General features: G+C 37.8%; 1 protein-coding gene across 1 annotated transcript; it reads left to right on the top strand.

Annotated features, from left to right (window-relative positions):
• The first annotated feature begins 8,734 nt into the window (after positions 1–8,734).
• Positions 8,735–11,672, top strand: LOC100366533 (uncharacterized). Its single transcript, XM_085496340.1, has one exon. The coding sequence runs from the start codon at positions 8,875–8,877 to the stop codon at positions 10,885–10,887; it is 2,013 nt and encodes a 670-aa protein (XP_085352466.1). The 5' UTR covers positions 8,735–8,874; the 3' UTR covers positions 10,888–11,672.
• The last annotated feature ends 9,957 nt before the right edge of the window (positions 11,673–21,629 follow it).

Raw genomic sequence — 21,629 nt, 5'->3', positions numbered from 1 at the left:
GATTCCAAGGCCCAGACCCCGGTACCACGAATTTGGCAATAGCCGCGTTCCATAGGTGTCCTTTCCAATTGAAGACGACCCATCTAGCCCAGAGGGCAGAGTTGCTTGAGCACATTATGCGTGACCAGCACTCTGGAGACCTTGGAGGCAGAACGCACCAGCCTCCTAGACCAGGCGACATTTTTACTGGTGGGCCACCGCACATCTACATGCGACACCCCCTAGTGTCACCTGGCTCTCTTGGCCAGGGCCACTACCGTGCTACGAGATGCGGCATTAGACGCACATGTTTTCACCGACAAGCTGAGCCGGGGTACGTCCCCGTCTCAGTGACACAGACTGGACTTCCTCCACCCTCTTTGTTCAGGGAATGGTGGGTACAGTCTCGGAGCTTCGGAGTGCAATGAACCGGAGGGTTCAGTTTGAATCCGCTAGCCAGTTGGTCCTGCCATGGGCAATCGGAGGGCACCCCAAGCACAGAAAACACAACGCCCTAGGGCGTTGTCTGCTAGCTGGAGTCAGCCAGGAGGCAAGCCCTTATACCCTTCCATGGGAGGGGAGGGTAGTGGCGCGCCCCCAGGGAGGTAAGAGCCAGGTGGTGGCTCCTCACCCTCCCTGGGCGGACGTCTACCCGGCAGCAGGGAAGGCATGTTTGACGCTCACCCCTGCAACGGGGGGGGGGGGGGGGGCACGTGTTCGGTGAATGGCCAGGTCACAACTTAGTGACTACTTCAGGCCTTGGGGAACTCACCTCATGGGGGAAGGAAGCACACACACCCCCCTCACAACTGCCGAACACATGGCCGCATATCCCTGTCAACACAGATTGCGCCGGTGTAGTCCGGTTTGGAGACAACGGGTGACCGATCCCTGGACCTTTCCAGGTGGTGACATCAGTTTACGGGATACCGCTGAAATCTCCTTTTCCCCCGTCAGTGTCTCCCCTGCTGGGCACTGCCAGGGGACTCCTGCAAGGTGGAAGCAATCAGACAGGAAGTAGCAGTTTGCTGGGGAAAGACGCCATACACAGGGTACATCAGCCGGAGCTAAGGCCAGGCTTCTACCCAAATGGGTTCGTAGTACCAAATCTACAAATGGCAGGCGTCCAGTTTTGGACCTAGGCAGACTGAATCAGTACGTGCGTCTCGATCGGTTCCACATGGAGACACCATTCAGGGTTCTTCTCTCCATCCACCGTTTTGACTGGCTAGCCCCGCTAGACTTAAGCGGGGCCTACCTGCACGTTCCGATGCACCCAGCGAGTTGCCATCTCCTTCGAATCGCCCAGCTGGGCCAAGTATTCGAATCTCGGGTGCCTCCCCGTTTGGGTTAGGCACAGCACCCTACGTGTTCACCAGAGTGATGAACCAGGTTGTGCTGCTGCTTCACCAGATGTCGGTACACCTCAATCGGTACCCAGACTTCCGGTTACCAACAACCCGGGCAAGGGGTAATAGCCAAACGCGCCAGGCTAACACGTGATTTACTTCACCAGTTGGGCTCATTGGTAAATCGACAAGTCCCACTTCGACCCAACGTGCAGTTGGTGTCCCTGGGCATGGAGTTTTGACACAGAGGTATGCTTGGCTTAGCTATTTCAAGCGTATTGCTTAGCGCTAGGCAGCCTAGCCGAATGCCTAGTCAAGGATATGGCCCCCGCATTAGTTTCGGGACTACCATATCAACCGGCTCGAATTGAGAGCAGTGTACTTAGCACTACCACGCTTTCTACCCGTAGTTTGAGACCACAGAGTCCTGCTCCGCACAGGCAACGCAGCGGTGGTCTCCTTCAAGAAGGAGGGGGACGTGTTCCCCATCGTTGTCAGTCCTAGCGGAGCAAAATCCTCCTTTGGTGCCTGGAATACAATGTGGAGCTAACCGCTCACCACCTTCCAGGGGTGAGGAAGTCTGGCGACGCCCTTTCAGGGCGGCTCCGTCTCCAGAACACGGAGTAGCTGATACCCCAGTGGGTAGCCTCTAGGTTGTTTCGGCCGCGGGACGGTCCAAGGTTAGACCGTTTTGCCGCACCCCGGAACGGTCCAAGGTTAGTCCGTTTTGCCGCACCCCGGAACGCCAAGCTCTCGACGTACGTAACACTCCTGCTGACTCCAGGAGCCTGGGCCAGGGTCACTTTCCTAGCCCCGTGGACCCACTTAGTTGTGTACTCCTTTCCTCCCTTCCCGCTAGTTTGCCGGGCACCGGAGAAAGGCTTCGACAGGTGCACACCCGCATATTATCATGGGTTGCACCCAATTGGCCAAGCAAGGTCTAGTTTCCACTTCTGTTGGCGAAAGCTAGTTGAAGCACCAGCAGTGCTTCCGGACTTACCGGACCTGCCGTCCCAACCAGACGGCGCACTACCAATGAGCCCAGCAGGTATCACTTACACGCATAGAGGCTCTCAGTAGACCCGCACATATGAAAGCCTTATCTGAGCAGGCTGCCAACGTCCTGGCCAGGGCGAACAGGGATTCCACCTGTGCGGCCTACATTTCTAGGCTGCATGCATACACTGATTGGTGTAGCGGAAGGGAGATTGATCCATACCATCCCTCTATTGGCTAGGTAGCAGGCTCCTTCGTCCACCTGTTTGACGAAGTGGGTTTGTTCTACGCAGCGAGCGTTGGCTACAGGTCCGTCTTGTCCCCCACCACTCAGAACGTAAGGGAACAAGACTAGCCGATTGTCCTATTTTTAGGAGACTATTTACTGCTTTCCAGACGCCAAGACCCCATACAGGGGAGCCACCCAACTGGGACTCGTCGGCTGTGTTGTCTGCTCTAAGCAGACTGCCTTTTGAGCCTCTCCAATCAGCACCACTCAAATTTTTGATGTGGAAAATAGTCTTCCTACTGGCCCTCGCCTCAGGTAGGCGCCGGTCAAAGCTAGGCGCGCACTATCCTTTGCGGACGGTTGTGCCGCTTTTATGGACGATCAAGTTGTACTAAGACACGAATCAGGTTCTCACCAAGAACCAAATCCCAGGACACGATCCTCAACCGATCGTCATCCCCGGCTGGCAAATATTGTCAGTCCAGAGGATCAGGAGGAATTGCTTCTCTGCCCGGTCCGAGCGCTGAGTTGCTACGAGAACCGTACCAGGTTTTCTAGACGGCGAACCAAACACATGTTTTTGTGTTACGGCCCTGGCAAGCGGGATAAGCCGGTTTCCCCGACTTCCATCCCCAGGTGGATTACTGCGACTGTACTGGAGGTCTATAATACACTATCCTCCTCAACACAGACCTTGCAGAGACACCAAGTACAAGAACATGAGGTTCGCGCGATTGTTAACTCACTAGCGCTAGCGTCAGGTGCCCCCCTCAAACACATTCTGAGGGCTGGCTTCTGGAGAACGCAGAACGTCTTCATCAACTACTACCTAGGAGACACCCAATCTATTGAGCAGGGTCTCTTCAGGTTAGGCCCCGTCGTAGCGGGTCAGACCTTGTTTGCTGACCCAGCCCGTACCACTGCAGGGGCCTCTGCACATATGCGATAAGTCAGTCTCTGCATTTTTGCGGGCAGATTGTCTGTTCCACTAGCACTTCCTGGAAGCTCCCAGGTTTCGCTCCTGTCGACCTACGCCCTCATGCGAACTGTTTCGGTCCTACTTCAAGCTTATCACTCTGGGTCTAGCTTTCACAGGCACACCGAACCGTGTCACCACAGCAGCATTGACTACTTGCTTCTGGGACAGCACAGGCAAGGTAAGACACCACCCTTCTTGGGTCTTAACTTAGGTTTTTGGGTTTGTTTTTCATCCCGGACTGGGGGAAAGTCTTTCATCATTCTCCTTTTTAGCTCCGCTGTCGACTTTGTCGAGCGGAGCTTATCATATGAGTGATTGTCCGTCGTCGTCGTCCGTGTCAATGTTTTACTTTTTCGACTTCTTCTTGAAAACTACAAGCCTGAATGCTTTGATACTTGGTGTATATGTACCTTGGGTAGACCTCTCTTAGGTTTGTTCATTTCATGATGATATCTTCAATTCTCTAATTTTGGTGAATATTTTTGTCATATTTGGTAAAAAGTGATATTTTCGACTTCTTGTTAAAAACCGTTAGTCCGATTGCTTTGATACTACATATATAGGTACTACATGTGGACCTCTCTCAGATTTGTTCATTTCGTGATGATATCTTCAATTCTCTAATTTTGGTGAATATTTTTGTCATTTTTGATAAAAAGTGATATTTTCGACTTCTTGTTAAAAACAGTTAGTCCGATTGCTTTGATACTACATATATAGGTACTACATGTGGACCTCTCTCAGATTTGTTCATTTCGTGATGATATCTTCAATTCTCTAATTTTGATGAATATTTTTGTCATTTTTGGTAAAAAGTGATATTTTCGACTTCTTGTTAAAAACCGTTAGTCCCATTGCTTTGATATTACATATATAGGTACTACATGTGGACCTCTCTCAGATTTGTTCATTTTGTAATGATATCTTTAATTCTCTAATTTTGGTGAATATTTTTGACATTTTTGGTAAAAAGTGATATTTTCGACTTTTTGTTAAAAACCTCAAGTGCAATTGCTTTGATATTACATATATAGGTACTACATGTGGACCTCTCTCAGATTTGTTCATTTTGTAATGATATCTTTAATTCTCTAATTTTGGTGAATATTTTTGTCATTTTTGGTAAAAAGTGATATTTTCGACTTCTTGGTAAAAACCGCAAGTCCAATTGCTTTGATACTACATATTTAGGTACTACATGTGGACCTCTCTTAGGTTTGTTCATTTCGTGATGATATCTTCAATTCTCTAATTTTGGTGAATATTTTTGTCATTTTTGGTAAAAAGTGATATTTTCGACTTCTTGTTGAAAACCGCAAGTCCAATTGCTTTGATATTACATATATAGGTACTACATGTGGACCACTCTCAAATTTGTTCATTTTGTAATGATATCGTCAATTCTTTAATTTTGGTGAATATTTTTTTCATTTTTGGTAAAAAGTGATATTTTCTTCTTGTTAAAAACCACAATCATTTATGGTGAAAAATTATATTTTTGAATTCTTGTTGAAAACAGCAAGTCCCATTGCATTGATACTATGCATATTGTTCATTTTGTAATGATATCTTCTGTTCTTTAATTGAAATGTCATTTTGACTGACCGGAGTCTATGGTGGGTAATTGAACGTAGTGAATTTAGGCGAGGTTAATTCATAGTTCATACCCACCATAGACTCTGGGTTCCCCCCAACCTCCCCACTCTTTCCGTCGCGTTGGTTTAAGTCCTTGAGGCGAAGAGAAAGGAACCAGAGTGAAGGACGGCTACCTGTGGCGCTGCCAGGTGGCCTCGGTCACGTGGGTTCGTGACGTAAGGGGTAAAAGAATCTTGAGGTCATGGGGCTTCCCCTGACCTGGATTCTATCTCTCCATCACCGACAGAATCGCTGATTAATGCCTACAGTTCAAAATAGTCATTTTGACTGACCGAAGTCTATGGTGGGTATGAACTATGTGAATAGGCGGGTTCGGAGAACCCTCGCCTAATTCCAGTTCATATCTGCACCACCACCACCCCCTGAGTTTGTGTGTTAGGGTATAATTTCCATGGGTGTATAAGTCATACAAAGTTTTATTTCCAAATCACCATTCATTCAGTAATGGAAGTCCAAAACTATAGGTCCTACTTATGGTGTTGATGAGTTCCTTTGTGACACCTTGCAGATATAAACTGGAATGGCCCAATAATAAAAAATATGTTAACGTCATAACCTTGTTAAAGTTACTAGCATATTGTATACACAGTGCGCATGCTTCAGACTGCTTCCGCATTAGACAACGCATGCATCATCACAGTGACAAATTCAATTTATGTTTTATGCAGGTCACCTTCAGCACCATAAATGAGGTTTGTCAATCAGTGATGGTGCTGAATTTTGTGTTCATATTCGATGCCCACACATAAGTGACGCTACAAGACACATTATACAATGTATATGTAAAATTGCAAGCCACACCAATCTAGTGACTGCTGTTTTTAAAAAGAATTTGTACACATACCACCATGTCATACAGTTATATGCAATTTTAATTCTTGTTCCCCATAGTTCTGAGAGGCAAGATTTACCATTATGGTTAGTTTATATCTACCCCTTTAATTTGTAAAGTCGATTCAAAATGGATGACTGGCGTTTATTTTAATTTTTACCGATTCTTCGACCGGCGTTCCACAGTAGCTTGCACAAGGCTCATAGAAATACATAGTACAGTGGTGTGCGTCTTAGCAACATGGAACGTCTTGTGAAGTAACTCTGCCCGAGGTTATGTGCAATTCTTGAAGCAATAATATAGCAATGTGAACAAATATTTATTATGCACAGGTATAGGAGATAAATTATCCACAGATATGTATAGTTTTAGATTGAGTAAAAATAAAGTATGTGCTTTGGTCATTTTATGAGTCACAATGAATATGAACAGAAACCTTTATGCTAATTGACCTTTTTTTTCTTTGCTGTAAACGTGATGTCATTCATTTCCATATACACATATCTCCATATATTCTAGGTCACACACCAAAACTACCTATATTACTACTTTTATGATTCTACTAGAAATATAATAATTAACCCACAAATATGTGTGCATACTGAAATTTATTTTTACTCTTTTCACTGACATGTGAATAAAACTCAATTAAAAACATATGTACCTGAAATCTTGATTACCGCAGATACATGTACATTGACCATACTGCATGGGCAATAACTGTTTAGTTAATTTTAATTTTAATGTTTTTACTAATGTGTAAACCACTTATAATTAAATTCATGTGTAGCTGAAATCTTGATTACTGCTGAATAAACATTGACCATACTACATGGGCAATAACTGTTTAGTTAATTTTATTTTAATGTTTTTACTAATGTGTAAACCACTTATAATTAAATTTATGTGTAGCTGAAATCTTGATTACTGCAGAATAAACATTGACCATACTACATGGGCAATAACTGTTTAGTTAATTTTAATTTTAATGTTTTTACTAATGTGTAAACCACTTATAATTAAATTCATGTGTAGCTGAAATCTTGATTACTGCTGAATAAACATTGACCATACTACATGGGCAATAACTGTTTAGTTAATTTTATTTTAATGTTTTTACTAATGTGTAAACCACTTATAATTAAATTTATGTGTAGCTGAAATCTTGATTACTGCTGAATAAACATTGACCATACTACATGGGCAATAACTGTTTAGTTAATTTTAATTTTAATGTTTTTACTAATGTGTAAACCACTTATAATTAAATTTATGTGTAGCTGAAATCTTGATTACTGCAGAATAAACATTGACCATACTACATGGGCAATAACTGTTTAGTTAATTTTAATGTTAATGTTTTTACTAATGTGTAAACCACTTATAATTAAATTCATGTGTAGCTGAAATCTTGATTACTGCAGATTGAACATTGACCATACTACATGGGCAATAACTGTTTAGTTAATTTTAATTTTAATGTTTTTACTAATGTGTAAACCACTTAAAATTAAATTCATGTGTAGCTGAAATCTTGATTACTGCTGAATAAACATTGACCATACTATATGGGCAATAACTGTTTAGTTAATTTTAATTTAAATGTTTTTACTAATGTGTAAACCACTTATAATTAAATTTATGTGTAGCTGAAATCTTGATTACTGCAGAATAAACATTGACCATACTATATGGGCAATAACTGTTTAGTTAATTTTAATTTAAATGTTTTTACTAATGTGTAAACCACTTATAATTAAATTCATGTGTAGCTGAAATCTTGATTACTGCAGAATAAACATTGACCATACTACATGGGCAATAACTGTTTAGTTAATTTTAATTTAAATGTTTTTACTAATGTGTAAACCACTTATAATTAAATTCATGTGTAGCTGAAATCTTGATTACTGCAGAATAAACATTGACCATACTATATGGGCAATAACTGTTTAATTAATTTTAATTATAATGTTTTTACTAATGTGTAAACCACTTATAATTAAATTCATGTGTAGCTGAAATCTTGATTACTGCAGAATAAACATTGACCATACTATATGGGCAATAACTGTTTAGTTAATTTTAATTTAAATGTTTTTACTAATGTGTAAACCACTTATAATTAAATTCATGTGTAGCTGAAATCTTGATTACTGCAGAATAAACATTGACCATACTATATGGGCAATAACTGTTTAGTTAATTTTAATTTAAATGTTTTTACTAATGTGTAAACCACTTATAATTAAATTCATGTGTAGCTGAAATCTTGATTACTGCAGAATAAACATTGACCATACTACATAAGCAATAACTGTTTATCACTGATAACTAAAAACCTCTTGGGATTAGTTGAAATCTTAGGAGCGAGTTGAATTCCAATAAAATTACTGACATGATCACTGTTCAAACAGTCGTCTGATACGATTTTGTTTTCTTAGTTTTGTGCAAGCATTTTGATTGGTTTAATTGTTAAGTAATTGAGTGTCAATCAAATGGCCACAATCTTTTTCTGAATGGCGAGCCTAGATATCAAACCTGCTAGAGCATAGAGTCGTAAGCCAAGCAACAACACTTCTGGGCTAGTTATCTCCAGACTGTATATGAAGTATGATTGTTTGTCTCTTCAGTCACAGGTCAAAAAAAGTTTATTGGTCACATTCACCTTGCTTTCAAAATGTCTATTTATATTTTTTACAGTTGCAGTATTTTTAAGCAACAACAGAACTGGAACATACAAAAATTAGGAAGTGTGTTATTCTGTAAAGTAGTGAAAATGGTAAATATTTATATAATATGGGCTGTGAACACGATGAGAAGTGCCTTGCTCCAACCCTTTTAAGACAATTTCATGAATATGGAATTATATCAGTGTGACCAATGTGAGAAGAGTTGTATCCAGTCAAGTACTCCTAAACAGCATATGCAAACACATACCAATGAGAAGGTATATCATTGTCAGCAATGTGAGAAGAGTTTCACCCAGTCAAGTAATCTCAAAGTGCATATGCGAACACATACCAATGAGAAGCCTTATCACTGTCAGCAATGTGAGAAGAGTTTCACTCATTCAAGTACTCTCAAACAGCATATTCGAACGCATACCAATAAGAAGCCTTATCACTGTCAGGAATGTGAGAAGAGTTTCACCCAGTCATGTACTCTCAAACTGCATATGCGAACACACACCAATGAGAAGCCTTATCACTGTCAGCAATGTGAGAAGAGTTTCACCCAGTCAAGTCATTTCAAAGTGCATATGCGAACACATACCAATGAGAAGCCTTATCACTGTCAGCAATGTGAGAAGAGTTTCACTCATTCAAGTACTCTCAAACAGCATATTCGAACGCATACCAATGAGAAGCCTTATCACTGTCAGGAATGTGAGAAGAGTTTCACCAAGGCAAGTAATCTCAAACAGCATATGCATACACATACCAATGAGAAGCCTTACCATTGTCAGCAATGTCAGAAGAGTTTTACTCACTCAATTACTCTCAAACAGCATATTCGAACACATTCCAATGAGAAGCCTTATCACTGTCAGCAATGTGAGAAGAGTTTCACTCATTCAAGTACTCTCAAACAGCATATTCGAACGCATACCAATAAGAAGCCTTATCACTGTCAGGAATGTGAGAAGAGTTTCACCCAGTCATGTACTCTCAAACTGCATATGCGAACACACACCAATGAGAAGCCTTATCACTGTCAGCAATGTGAGAAGAGTTTCACCCAGTCAAGTCATCTCAAACAGCATATGCGAACACATTCCAATGAGAAGCCTTACCATTGTCAGCAATGTCAGAAGTGTTTTACTCACTCAAGTACTCTCAAACAGCATATTCGAACACATTCCAATGAGAAGCCTTATCACTGTCAGCAATGTGAGAAGAGTTTCACCCAGGCAAGTAATCTCAAAGTGCATATGCGAACACATACCAATAAGAAGCCTTATCACTGTCAGCAATGTGAGCAGAGTTTCACTCATTCAAGTACTCTCAAACAGCATATTCGAACGCATACCAATGAGAAGCCTTATCACTGTCAGGAATGTGAGAAGAGTTTCACCAAGGCAAGTAATCTCAAACAGCATATGCATACACATACCAATGAGAAGCCTTATCACTGTCAGCAATGTGAGAAGAGTTTCAATTGGTCAGGTAATCTCAAAGTGCATATGCGAACACATTCCAATGAGAAGCCTTATCATTGTCAGCAATGTCAGAAGAGTTTCACTCATTCAAGTACTCTCAAACAGCATATTCGAACACATAACAGTGAGAAGCCTTATCACTGTGAGCAATGTGAGAAGAGTTTTAATTGGTCAGGTAATCTCAAAGTGCATATGCGAACACATTCCAATAAGAAGCCTTATCATTGTCAGCAATGTCAGAAGAGTTTCACTCAGGCATGTACTCTCAAACAGCATATGCGAAGACATGCCAATAAAAAGTCTTCCCAAGAGAACTGCTCTTTATACAATAACATAAAAAAGAGACATCTTGTTGAACATCAAACTAAACTTGGAAATTTTACTTTTATACCGGTAGATTCAAATAATCCAAATGTTACTGTAATACCTAATTCAGTAAGTCAGTTTTACTGTCATCAGTGTGAATGTATATATAGTCAAATAACCAGTCAAAAACATTTATTAATTATTCATAGAGAGGAGAAATATACATATAGATGGGAAACAATGAATGGTAAAAAACAGTTAACTGTCACGCGTAACGGATATGATGAGCATTTAAGCGACAAGGAGCAGAAACAATTGTTTATTGTACATGCTGTTTTCATTGTTGAGGAGAGGAGTCATGATGCTGTGGAAGAATTCAGATTATACAGCCATGGTTGATACGTTCTGAAGTGTAATCTCATTCAATCAACTTATTACAGTGCATAAATGAAAATTAATTTTCTTTCGAAAAAGCACCATAATTATTTTGGCAGACGTTTGTAGTTCCTGTGAAGTGCAGAGTATTTTTTTTGAGTAAACATCAAAATGATTCGATTTAAGTTGCATATAATTTAGTTAATCACCACTTGAAAGTGAAAAAAATTGTAATTCTTGGTGTTGTTTTCCTAGAAAACTTTTCATGCAAAGAAGAACCCCAACATTTTGACCATTCGTATTAAAATCTTCCAATAAATCATGTCGCTGTTGTAACAGTTGTAAATACATATCTAATGAGAATCCTAATCAAGTACTGTATACTCCTATGCTCTGAAATGTATTGGATATATATAACAGAACATTTTCACTTGCAATTTATATAGGACTAAGACTTTCAGTGGAAATTGCTACATAACATTTTATGTACAATGAGAAGTTGTACAAACCAACGCCACTAAAATACAAAGCAAATTTGTGTGCATACAATATATGGTGGAGAGGTTGATTGAATGTTCTCGTACCAAATTCTTCTCTGAAACATTTTGTGGAGCAGGCATATTGGTCAAATAGTGACTCTGTCAAGACTTCTCAATATTGCTTATCGATATTTCCTCTTATGTAGAAACAAAATGTATATCTGACTGTAGAAACAATAAACAACTTTCTTTTCTTTCACACAATTCGATCAAAATATTCAGTTTATGTAATTTATAATAGCAAATAAAAAGTTCAATTATAAACTCTCACATCTGCCTCTCGGACTTGCAGCATCGAATTCGTTTCAGAGAGCTGAGTGACAATGATGTACATTTACAAACCAAGTTTTGCCTTGTGTGATTAAGTGTTTTACTTATGCACATCAATTTAAAGCTTTTGATTTTTCAGCCATTTTTTTGTCAAATTTTGACAATAAAATTCAAACGTTTACTCTTCCCACACTGATTTTCAACCTGATACAGACATATGTTAACATGATTGCCATATTCACACCAGAGATTTGTCAAATCTATTGAAGACATTTTATTCACCATTTTGTAAGATATTTAGACTATGATGAAGATTAAGTTTTTTTGAAAAGGAAGTTGTATTTAAGCTATTTTGTGATTATGCAACTGAAAGAACACCAACGAATTATAAAGTTCACAACAATTTTCCACAAATATTTTTGTATTATCATGAATGTTTTTGTAATACCTAAAATATATAACAATCACATATAGCATTTTTAAGATCTGTGACATGGATGGATTTTGTTCAAACATGGTATATACCTTAGAAATTGTGGGTCTCTGATGTACGTCATTTTGTTTTTGAGATCGGATAAGAAATGACTCACTGGTGGCCATTTGATTAATGAATGATTTACTAGAGCCAAATCTCTGACGTGCTTTGACTGATTATGTTTAAATTGTCTATATTCATTATACATCATGTCATAGATATACAGATGTTTCGGTTTGATGATCCAATTCAAAATGGCCGAAGTGTGATCCTTTTGTTTTAATTAATGATGTTCCAGCGCAGTATTTCTCAATATAGACAAGTATTGTATTATGGTAGTATAAATAAAACTGCATAATTTAGATTTGAATACTGACATGGACTGCGCCATGCATTGCTTGCTTGTTTGTGGATTAATTTAATCATCTTTGCCTATCCAGTGGATTAAATCCTTTTTTTCATGGAGAGAACAATCCATACAGATCTCCATTTGACTTTTCCTAAGATATATAGATTCATCCACATTTCTACACATGACCCAATCACCAAAATCACATACACATTGTATCATTCGAAAAATTGTTTGTTTCATGGTGGATCTAAAGAATATCAGATCCTGTTCAATCGTTAGGAAATAAAAGATTCCACTCATTGGCATTTAACAATAAAGTTAAAGAAAATACTATAAATCAAAATGTAGAAAACACTATTTTGTTTAAATCCTGTTTATGATGTCGCTTATGATAATACAACTATATAATTTGTGATGTTTTGATTTGAATGTGAATTGAAATTGTTATACGTTATTTGCCGTTTATTGAATTTTTTTGATATTGTCTTTGTTAAATAAATTATATTTTATCACGGTGCATCTTCTACTACATGACATTTAGAACACATTCTGTCTTTTTTCAATTGCTGGTTTATGGCGCAAACAGACATTTTTCAATTGTTTATTGCTCCACAGTCCTTAATTAATTTGTCATCATATTTGGATTGTTCTTAATTTGTTTTACATCCATTCATGTGAAAAATATTAACGTGTTTTATTTTTTCTATATCCAGTGTTTGTTAGTATACTCATAACAAAATCAATTGTTGTAGACACGAAACTGATTTCTCAAAGTTCTTGAGTTATTTCATTACTTTAATTCTTGTGATGAGAGCATTTATAAATAATGAACTTAATGAATACATTTGTTTTACTTAATATTTAATTTCGTTAATGTTATTGTTAATTTAATTTATTGTATTACCTAATGCGGTTTCCATTTTTTGATATTGGTAGATTGATTGTACCGGATTGAAGCCTATATAAATATTCTAATATTAGCGTACATTACGGTCACTTGCTGAATGTAGGTTTTCTACTTGTATAACATTTTTCGGAGCGATTCACTGGTCAACTGTACTGGCATCATTGTAACTATAGCATATTAGTTTCCTTTCAGATGTTCACCCACATAAATTCCTTAACTGAATTGTTTGACATACCCTACTGTCAAAATATAAACGTTTGTTGGCTTTTTGTATGTTTTTATGCGTCTTCCTTGTTGATTATCTCACCCATAAAGTTTCGTTTTGTTATGTCCTTATTCTCTTTGCAAGGTTATATTTCTCATTACACTGTATTTTTGTGTGTCTTTATTATTATATACATGTGTAATTGCATTCATATTTTTCTTAAATAAGTTCTTTTGGTGGTATATATGCTGTACAAATGTGAATATCTTTTCATTTCACACCACAGGGAAAATTCGCAGTTTGTTTGCACTACTTGCAACGCTTCTTTGATTTCATTAATGAAAAGTATTCCATCTAAACGTCCCTTGTACCATTTTATTCTAGTTCTAATATGATAAGAATAGTATAATTTTGGCTTTCGAATAAGTTCTATACTACTGCACAGTTATTTAGGTTCCAACTCGGGTTGTGTGTTGTCACAGTGTATGTGTGTTACGTATGTATACAAATGGAACGGGCCAATGACACACACCTGTGCATGTCTTCACCAGACCACACATCCACTTAATAACGCACAACACACTATACGTTCATGGTGAGGTTGCACATGTATTTTCTAGAACATGACGAACTATTTGATCAAACGCCAATTAAAAAACAACCAGACATAAAAACCAATATTCACAATACTAACGTAATAACGATAAAATAACTTTCAATGAAGCAGAAAACAAATCCCACTTAAATAAGAAAAAACAAATTGATGACCCTTTTTAGCACACACCGTCCTGAAAAAAAAACATCTGGAGACATGTACCAGTCGCCTTTTCATGTACGCCAGAAGGTGGGTGTCAAGTTTCATCAAGACCAAAAAATTAGTAAATTAGATCACTGAAACAAAAATGTTTAAGGATACCTGAACCATGGCTAGGCTATTCCAGTGGGTTTGTTGGGTGTTGGGTGGGTTTGCGGGTGGGTGGGTGGGTGTTTGTTTGTATGGGTTGGGGTGGGGGTGTGTGGGATTGGTGGGTTGGTATGGGTGGGTGGGTTGGTATGGGTAGGTGCGCGCATATAGCGACGATGTGAATGTGTCAAGGAACGTAGTCCCTTTTAGAATGTTAGCTCCAAATCTCGGCAAATGCGATTTGGGGAGGCTGACCGTCTGTCTTGTTGTAGACGATGTCATGGGGTATCATGCGTTGAGCTTGCTTCAGGTATCGATCTCTGAGTGTTTCTCTCTATGACGTTTTCGTAACGTGCCACATGTTTGTTGATGATTATAGCATAATTGTCCGCTTCTTCAAAATATCGTCCGTATTCGTCTTCGTCTTTAATTTCGCCAAGTATTATTTCGTCGCATTCCTGGATGATTTTTATGAGTTTCTTGATGTCTCGAATTGTTGTCACCATTGCGTTTTTGCCTGACGCAAGAAGTTTTTCTTGTCTTGTAATCTCTTCAGCCTTGTTGAGTTGCTTGGTCATTTGGTCTGTGTTGTCCTTTCGTTTCTCGTAAGCCCTTTCGCTTTCTGTCTGTTGAGTTGCACGATCGGTGAGGCATGTCGAAGGTGTCTTAGTCTTGACTGGGGACTCATGATCCTGGTCTCGGCACCAAAAATGTAGGGAAAGGTTCGGGTTGTGGAGTAGGAGAGACAAAGACGAGGTGTGCCTAGTTAGAACACAAAGTAGCAACTGATTTAATCGTTAAAACTAAGCATCTATATACTGTTACGTGTCAATATTTGTGCAAACAGAAATTGTAGGGTAGCAGAATGTTGCATAATACTTAAGACGTAGAGACTACATATGGTTAGGCATCTGTTCTTCTTATCTATGCCGTCAAAGACATAACACATATTCCGACAGAAGGCGCGACATTGCACTTTTTAACGTTATCCGATATTATCGTCTAAAAAAATGTCTAAGTTAGACAGGTCTGTCTGGGCAACTATTTGGACAGCTCGTTTTTCTCCAATATTATCGATAATTTCGTGTAACAATGTCTAAAAATGTCTAAGTTAGACAGGTCTGTCTTGGCAACTATTGGGACAGTTCGTTTTTCTCCGATATTATCTTGATATTATCGATAGTATCGTCTACAAATGTCTAAAAATGTCCAAGTTAGACAGGTCTGTCTTGGCAACTATTGGGACAGTCGTTTTCCCCGATATTATCGATATTATCTATAATATCGTCTAATAATGTGTAACAATATCTAAGTTAGACAGGTCTGTGTGGGCAACTATTGGGACAGTTCGTTTCTCTCCGATATTATCTGGATATTATCGATAGTATCGTCTAATAATATCTAAAAATGTCTTAGTTATACAGGTCTGTCTGGGCGTCTAATAATGTCTAAGTTAGACATCTCTGCCAACATTTCATTAGATTTTATTAGACGATAATTATCCGATAATGATTTATATGACATTGTCGCGCCTTCATGCTATTTTGGGTCTGTCTGTATCGGGCAGATATGATGAGGTTATTTACAGGGAAGTGAAACATATGCTGTCTTATTGTGTTAATTGTCCCCGAAGGTCGGTCTGTTCTTCTATTTCGGGTCTGCCTGTATTGGGCATTGACTATTTTTGTATTACGAAATGGCCGCCATTTTGGCACATAACTCTTTGAAGAAAAATTAAAAACCTGATGTCCATGAAAAGTAACGTCCAGTACAATATACCGGGTCTATCAAAATAACAAGAAAAGTTGTACTTTAGTTAAATCACCTTGTAAATATAGTGAACTTGGGAACACAAATAAACAATTTATGGTATGAAACGAGAAGCTAGTTCTGTGCATATATATATATATTTCAAGACTGTTGATGGAAGTCGCGTCGTTGATACACCAACATTTGTGATTGAATATTTTAGTTCCTAATTATAAGGTTTGAAGCCCAGTAATCTTTTGTTACTGCAATCCAATGACTTTTTCAATGTTATTGAAAAGACAAGATGCAATATTATTCATGTGCATGTAAATTTGTTTTACGATTTGTTGACCGTTAAACAGCAATAACAAAAATATTATAATTAATCATATCAATTTTCTTTAAAATTTCTAGTTTATTTTCTCATATGATGGTTTACCAAAGAACAAAGATGATATTCTTCAAGTAGCGTTGTCATAAGATATAATTGTAGAAAATCCAAATCATTCGTAGTAATATGTTTTATAGAAATTAGTTAAAGCGAGGGATTCGCCACCTGTGCATGTGTCAGATGGCTATAGCGTGTCATTGTTTACAAACAAGCGTCCACCCATGATCCTTTACGTTTTAACGTGTGTTGTTACAGTCGCTTGGGATCCAATTTCTGCACGTGCACAGGTGACGACCTTCCCGCTTTAAAAGCGGCGGTCGCCGTACAGCGCAATATATGTTCTATACATAGCAGGGCACAAAACGATGACCACCTAGTTATCTTGTATTTTGACAGTAACGACAGATTTAGAAAAGTCTGCCTTGTATGCATAGCTAAAACAATATGCATCCAATCTTAATCATGGGTGTTCCACGTCGCCATGTTTTGTTTACCGACTATATTTGATCACATAAACACTATTTTGAATACATGTTTATTGATAACACAATTATAACTACTATTACAATGAAATAGTTTCGTAACAGCACCTCAAATGAAATTACCAAACACTGACACCAATCACACCCTTTAGTTTGTGTGTGTGTGTGTGGGGGGGGGTCACTCTCATAGTGTAAGTACACAGGTATGCACTACTGTTTTGACCCTGGTCACTGTCAAACCAATCTTTTAGATCCCCAATTTGATTCAAAATTTAGGCCATTTTCAGCCCGTTTTTAAGCTGTTGAATATATCCTCCCTTGTCTCGCCAACACACAATGCGTTTGTAATAATAATATATAGTTCTGTATATCAATATTATAACAAATCATGTATGTGTGTCTGTGGGATTAGAAATAGAATCATGTCAAACATAGGCTAGACATAAAAGCAATCACTTATACATGTCTACACAATAATTATAATAATCATTGCAAAATTTCTCTTTGAATATAATACATAACTATTAATTATTATAATACACGTTCAGATATCAATGTATATCCTAAAGTTAAATTGTAAACAAAATGTAAAATCACGACTAGAAATTAAACTTCCCACTAATTAACTGTATTAATTATTATTACATTATTTGCATATGTATATTTTTTTAATACTAGTGCCTTCATCTCGTTAGCATTTCAGACTTATATGATTGTTCCTTAAATTGTTTGAGGAATCATTTTAGCAGGATATCAGTAAATTTGAATACACTGAGTGTATTGTAATATTTTGATTGTGGTGATTAAAATGCGAAGATCTGAAATACTAGTATATAGCACAGTTGCAGTGGAAAAGTAAATTACATTTGTGCATTAATTACTTGATATCCACAAAGCAAAATGAATGGGTGTAACAGATTATTAATTTGCATTTATTCCCTCCAGCCATCTGTCTTTTCCAGATTTGTTCCAATTATCTACAGCTTTCTTGGCATCCTCTAGTTGTGCCATGTCTTTAACATAAACATAGATAAAACATGTTTCGTACATAAGGGGCTGAATTTCTGAACTCTCCTGCAATGATAAAATAATGACCAAGTAATGAATGTCTTACAAAACAGAAAAAAAATATTAAATTATAAACGCATTGCCTACAACATTTAGAACAGCACTATTTCAAAATATATAACCATTTGAATTGAGCAGTTCATAATGGGTGAATTTCTGTTCTACTGTGAGATCTCGTGTTTTGCGTGAAAGATGCAGACCGAACGTCTGCCACAAAATCAAACGATTTGATTTTGAACTCGAATTTCTTTTTTCATAGCTCAAATTCGACAGCCGACCCCTGACAGAGGAATATTGCGTTTTGATACCCTTACTTCATCGAAATTAACTAAGCGTGGAAATATCCCCCAAAATACTTTCGCGTTTGTCGAATCCCACGCAATGTTTGACGCCACTACGACCTGTGTTTATCCTGTATTTACGTTCGATTCCACGCATAACACGGATCTCGCAATGAACGAAAAATGGTATAAGCTACTTACAGTACTTTCAACCTTGAAAGCTTTCTTCTCATCTTCTTTGTTGTAGAATAAAACCTTCTTTACTGGATTTTCATTTCCTTTCCAGTAGGCAAATTTCCGCATCTGACGTCACAATGATTGCAGAAAGACAATATTTTAATGAGTCGTGGTATATTACAATCACGATACCTTATTAGCAAAATCACAAATATCACCACAATACATGAAACAGGAACATTTTAGAATCCTATTTCTACCAAATATTGGTGTTTGATATTGCATATTGATGATCAAATAGTGATAGATCATAAAATAAACATTCTGTTTGGTTTTTTTCTGGCACCTAACAGACGAGTGTTTCTTCAATGAAAAATTATATTTGCGTATGTGCAGCGATTTTTATTCTAAACAACAAATCAATCAGTATTAGACAATTATTCATTGAATGAATACATAGTAGTATGTTGAAAGAACAGTTATTTAGATCATTCAACAAAATAAAGTGCCAAATTACAATATTAAAAAAATGACATGTTGTCTTCCATATTACACCTTAGCATAGCTTCCCAGCATATCATTTATCATGACATCGTCACTAGTCAGTACTAGACAATTCTTCACTGAATGACATTTATTATGACATCGTCATTAGTTTTCACTAGTTGTAATACATCAGTTAGTGGTATATATCAATAGTTTTTATATAGATGATTGTGAAGAAGAGAGATATCATACTTTTTGCATCAAATGGCATATTTTACCTCCCATGTCAACTAAGATTTGTTGTTAGTATTTGGGTTGGGTTGAATCGTTTTTCAGTAAATGCAGGTCTCTATTAATAATACCGAAGACTGAAAAATTAACCTCTTTTACAGACTTTATGACTGACAAAACTGACCACTTGATGCATAACATGCATAACATGCTCTTCTCATGTTGAATTGTAATATAACGAATAGTATTATGCTAAAGTCTTGGGTGACTAAAACCTATTAAAATACATACCATATTAACTTAGTTGAAAATTGTATTAAGTTTATAGAGCTTATGAAACTTATTTTATTAACCTGCCAAAACGTATTTGAATCACGTAAGTGCCTTATGTTGTTGAATGAGAATTTTAAACAAATTTTAATTTTTCCTCTAACTGCTGAACAAGATTTAATTACCTTACAAACGATGTCATCAGCTCTGATACCACCACTATATCCTACAATGTGCTTGGCAACAGATTCAATATCCTAATATTGAAATATTGATACGCAACATGTTATTATTTTTTTATAGCCAGCAATAAAAACACACATCATTATGTCTTAGAATATTTATTACTTTTAGAAATAAATAAAAATATAATTATCAAAAAGTTACCTCTCCTTTGACCGGCTTTTTAAGCTCAGTCTTTTTAATCAACTTGTATACATCTCTTTGCGTGACACGTTTCAGTAAATCCCTTGCTTCCTTCAGCTCAGTTCCTCCAGAGTGTAAAATCAGAGTGACGATGTGGTCATCCATTGCCAAATACCCTTCAAGGTCACCGGTAATTCCCTCCTCAATCCTATTAAAAAGTTAGTGGCATATATAGTGTGGTCGGGATTTCTACCGAGTTTGGGGAACTCAGCAATCGTAGATTGGCTCAATAAGTTGGTAGGCTAGAGGTACGTACAAGAATCAATACCGGGCAGTTAGGGTATATACATTGAAGAGATACGAATAGTTCAGTATACAACGCCCAGTAGATTTATTCTTAATGTACAGTAGATCCGATCCACGACTGACATGATACTGTTTGTTAGTCTACAAGGTGATTAAAGTTCAGGTAATGGTATGAATCAATGGTGAACGTGATTCGTCCGACTTGCGAACTCTCCGTTCTATCACCAAGTCCGAGCTGTGGATCTACTGTACATTAAGAATACATCTACTAACCGTTGAATACTGAACTATTCGTATCTCTTCAATGTATACACACTTACCACCCTGTAACGATTCCCGTACGTACCTCTAGCCTACCAACATATTGAGCCAATCTACGATTGCTGAGTTCCCCTAACTCGGTAAAAACCCCGACAACAATAGCATTTGTTTGCATATGAAATCTGACATATGAAAAAACAAAGAATTTGTTCTCATACACGTCACAAAAACAATAAATAAATATTAGTGTCAGTAATAACACAAATTGAATGATAAACTATCAGCGTCGACGTGTCGTTTCGAAGATGTTAAAGACATATTTAATCTTACGTAGAATATCCTTTGGACGTTAGAAGTTTCACATACGGTGCTGCTTTAACTATAGCATCTACAATCCTTCAAGAAAAAAAAACACATATAATATAAACGTTATGAGTATAGTGTTTTGTATCAGTATACATTTTCTCATCACTTGAAATAATTTGCTTGCAGGCGGTCAGGTGTCATGATTTATATTTTCATGTATTTCGGTGAGGCCGCTTTTCGCAGTTATAGCGGCATCACTGGTGACCCCTGGATGATCCACACCTGCTCGTAACTTGTCATGATCAGATTCATTCGTAAACTATGTTAGTGAATTAGTGATTGAAACAACCTGCTGATATAATGGTCGACTATGGAAGTTGGTTAAAAGTCAACGAGGTACCGATAAGTATGGGAGTTATGTCCCGGAATCAGAGACAATTAATCAGATATTATGGCGTGTTGAATACTTTGCGTGATTGGCTATATATGTGAAGGCCACGCCTTAGAGTCTTTTAACTTCTCTGTAATTGGTTAACAGTTGGAAGGTGAATAAAACCGATCTCAGTTAGTCGTGACAAGCTCTCGAGGAGTCTTGAGGCGGGCGTGGGGGAGTAAGAACGCGGCTGAGACCAAATGTGACACGATTCGATTCTCTGTGTGTTTTTGTTTGATAGAAAGGTGGAGAATTCCCCGAACTTAGTACCTCTGAAGTGAAGGTTAATGACACTCGGATTTAATCT

Source organism: Saccoglossus kowalevskii, unplaced genomic scaffold, assembly GCF_978046115.1.
Source record: "Saccoglossus kowalevskii unplaced genomic scaffold, keSacKowa6.1 SCAFFOLD_164, whole genome shotgun sequence".
In the NCBI taxonomy this organism is placed as follows: domain Eukaryota; kingdom Metazoa; phylum Hemichordata; class Enteropneusta; family Harrimaniidae; genus Saccoglossus; species Saccoglossus kowalevskii.
The sequence above is the reverse complement of the archived record's forward strand: the minus strand, read 5'-3'. Positions and strand labels throughout refer to the sequence as shown.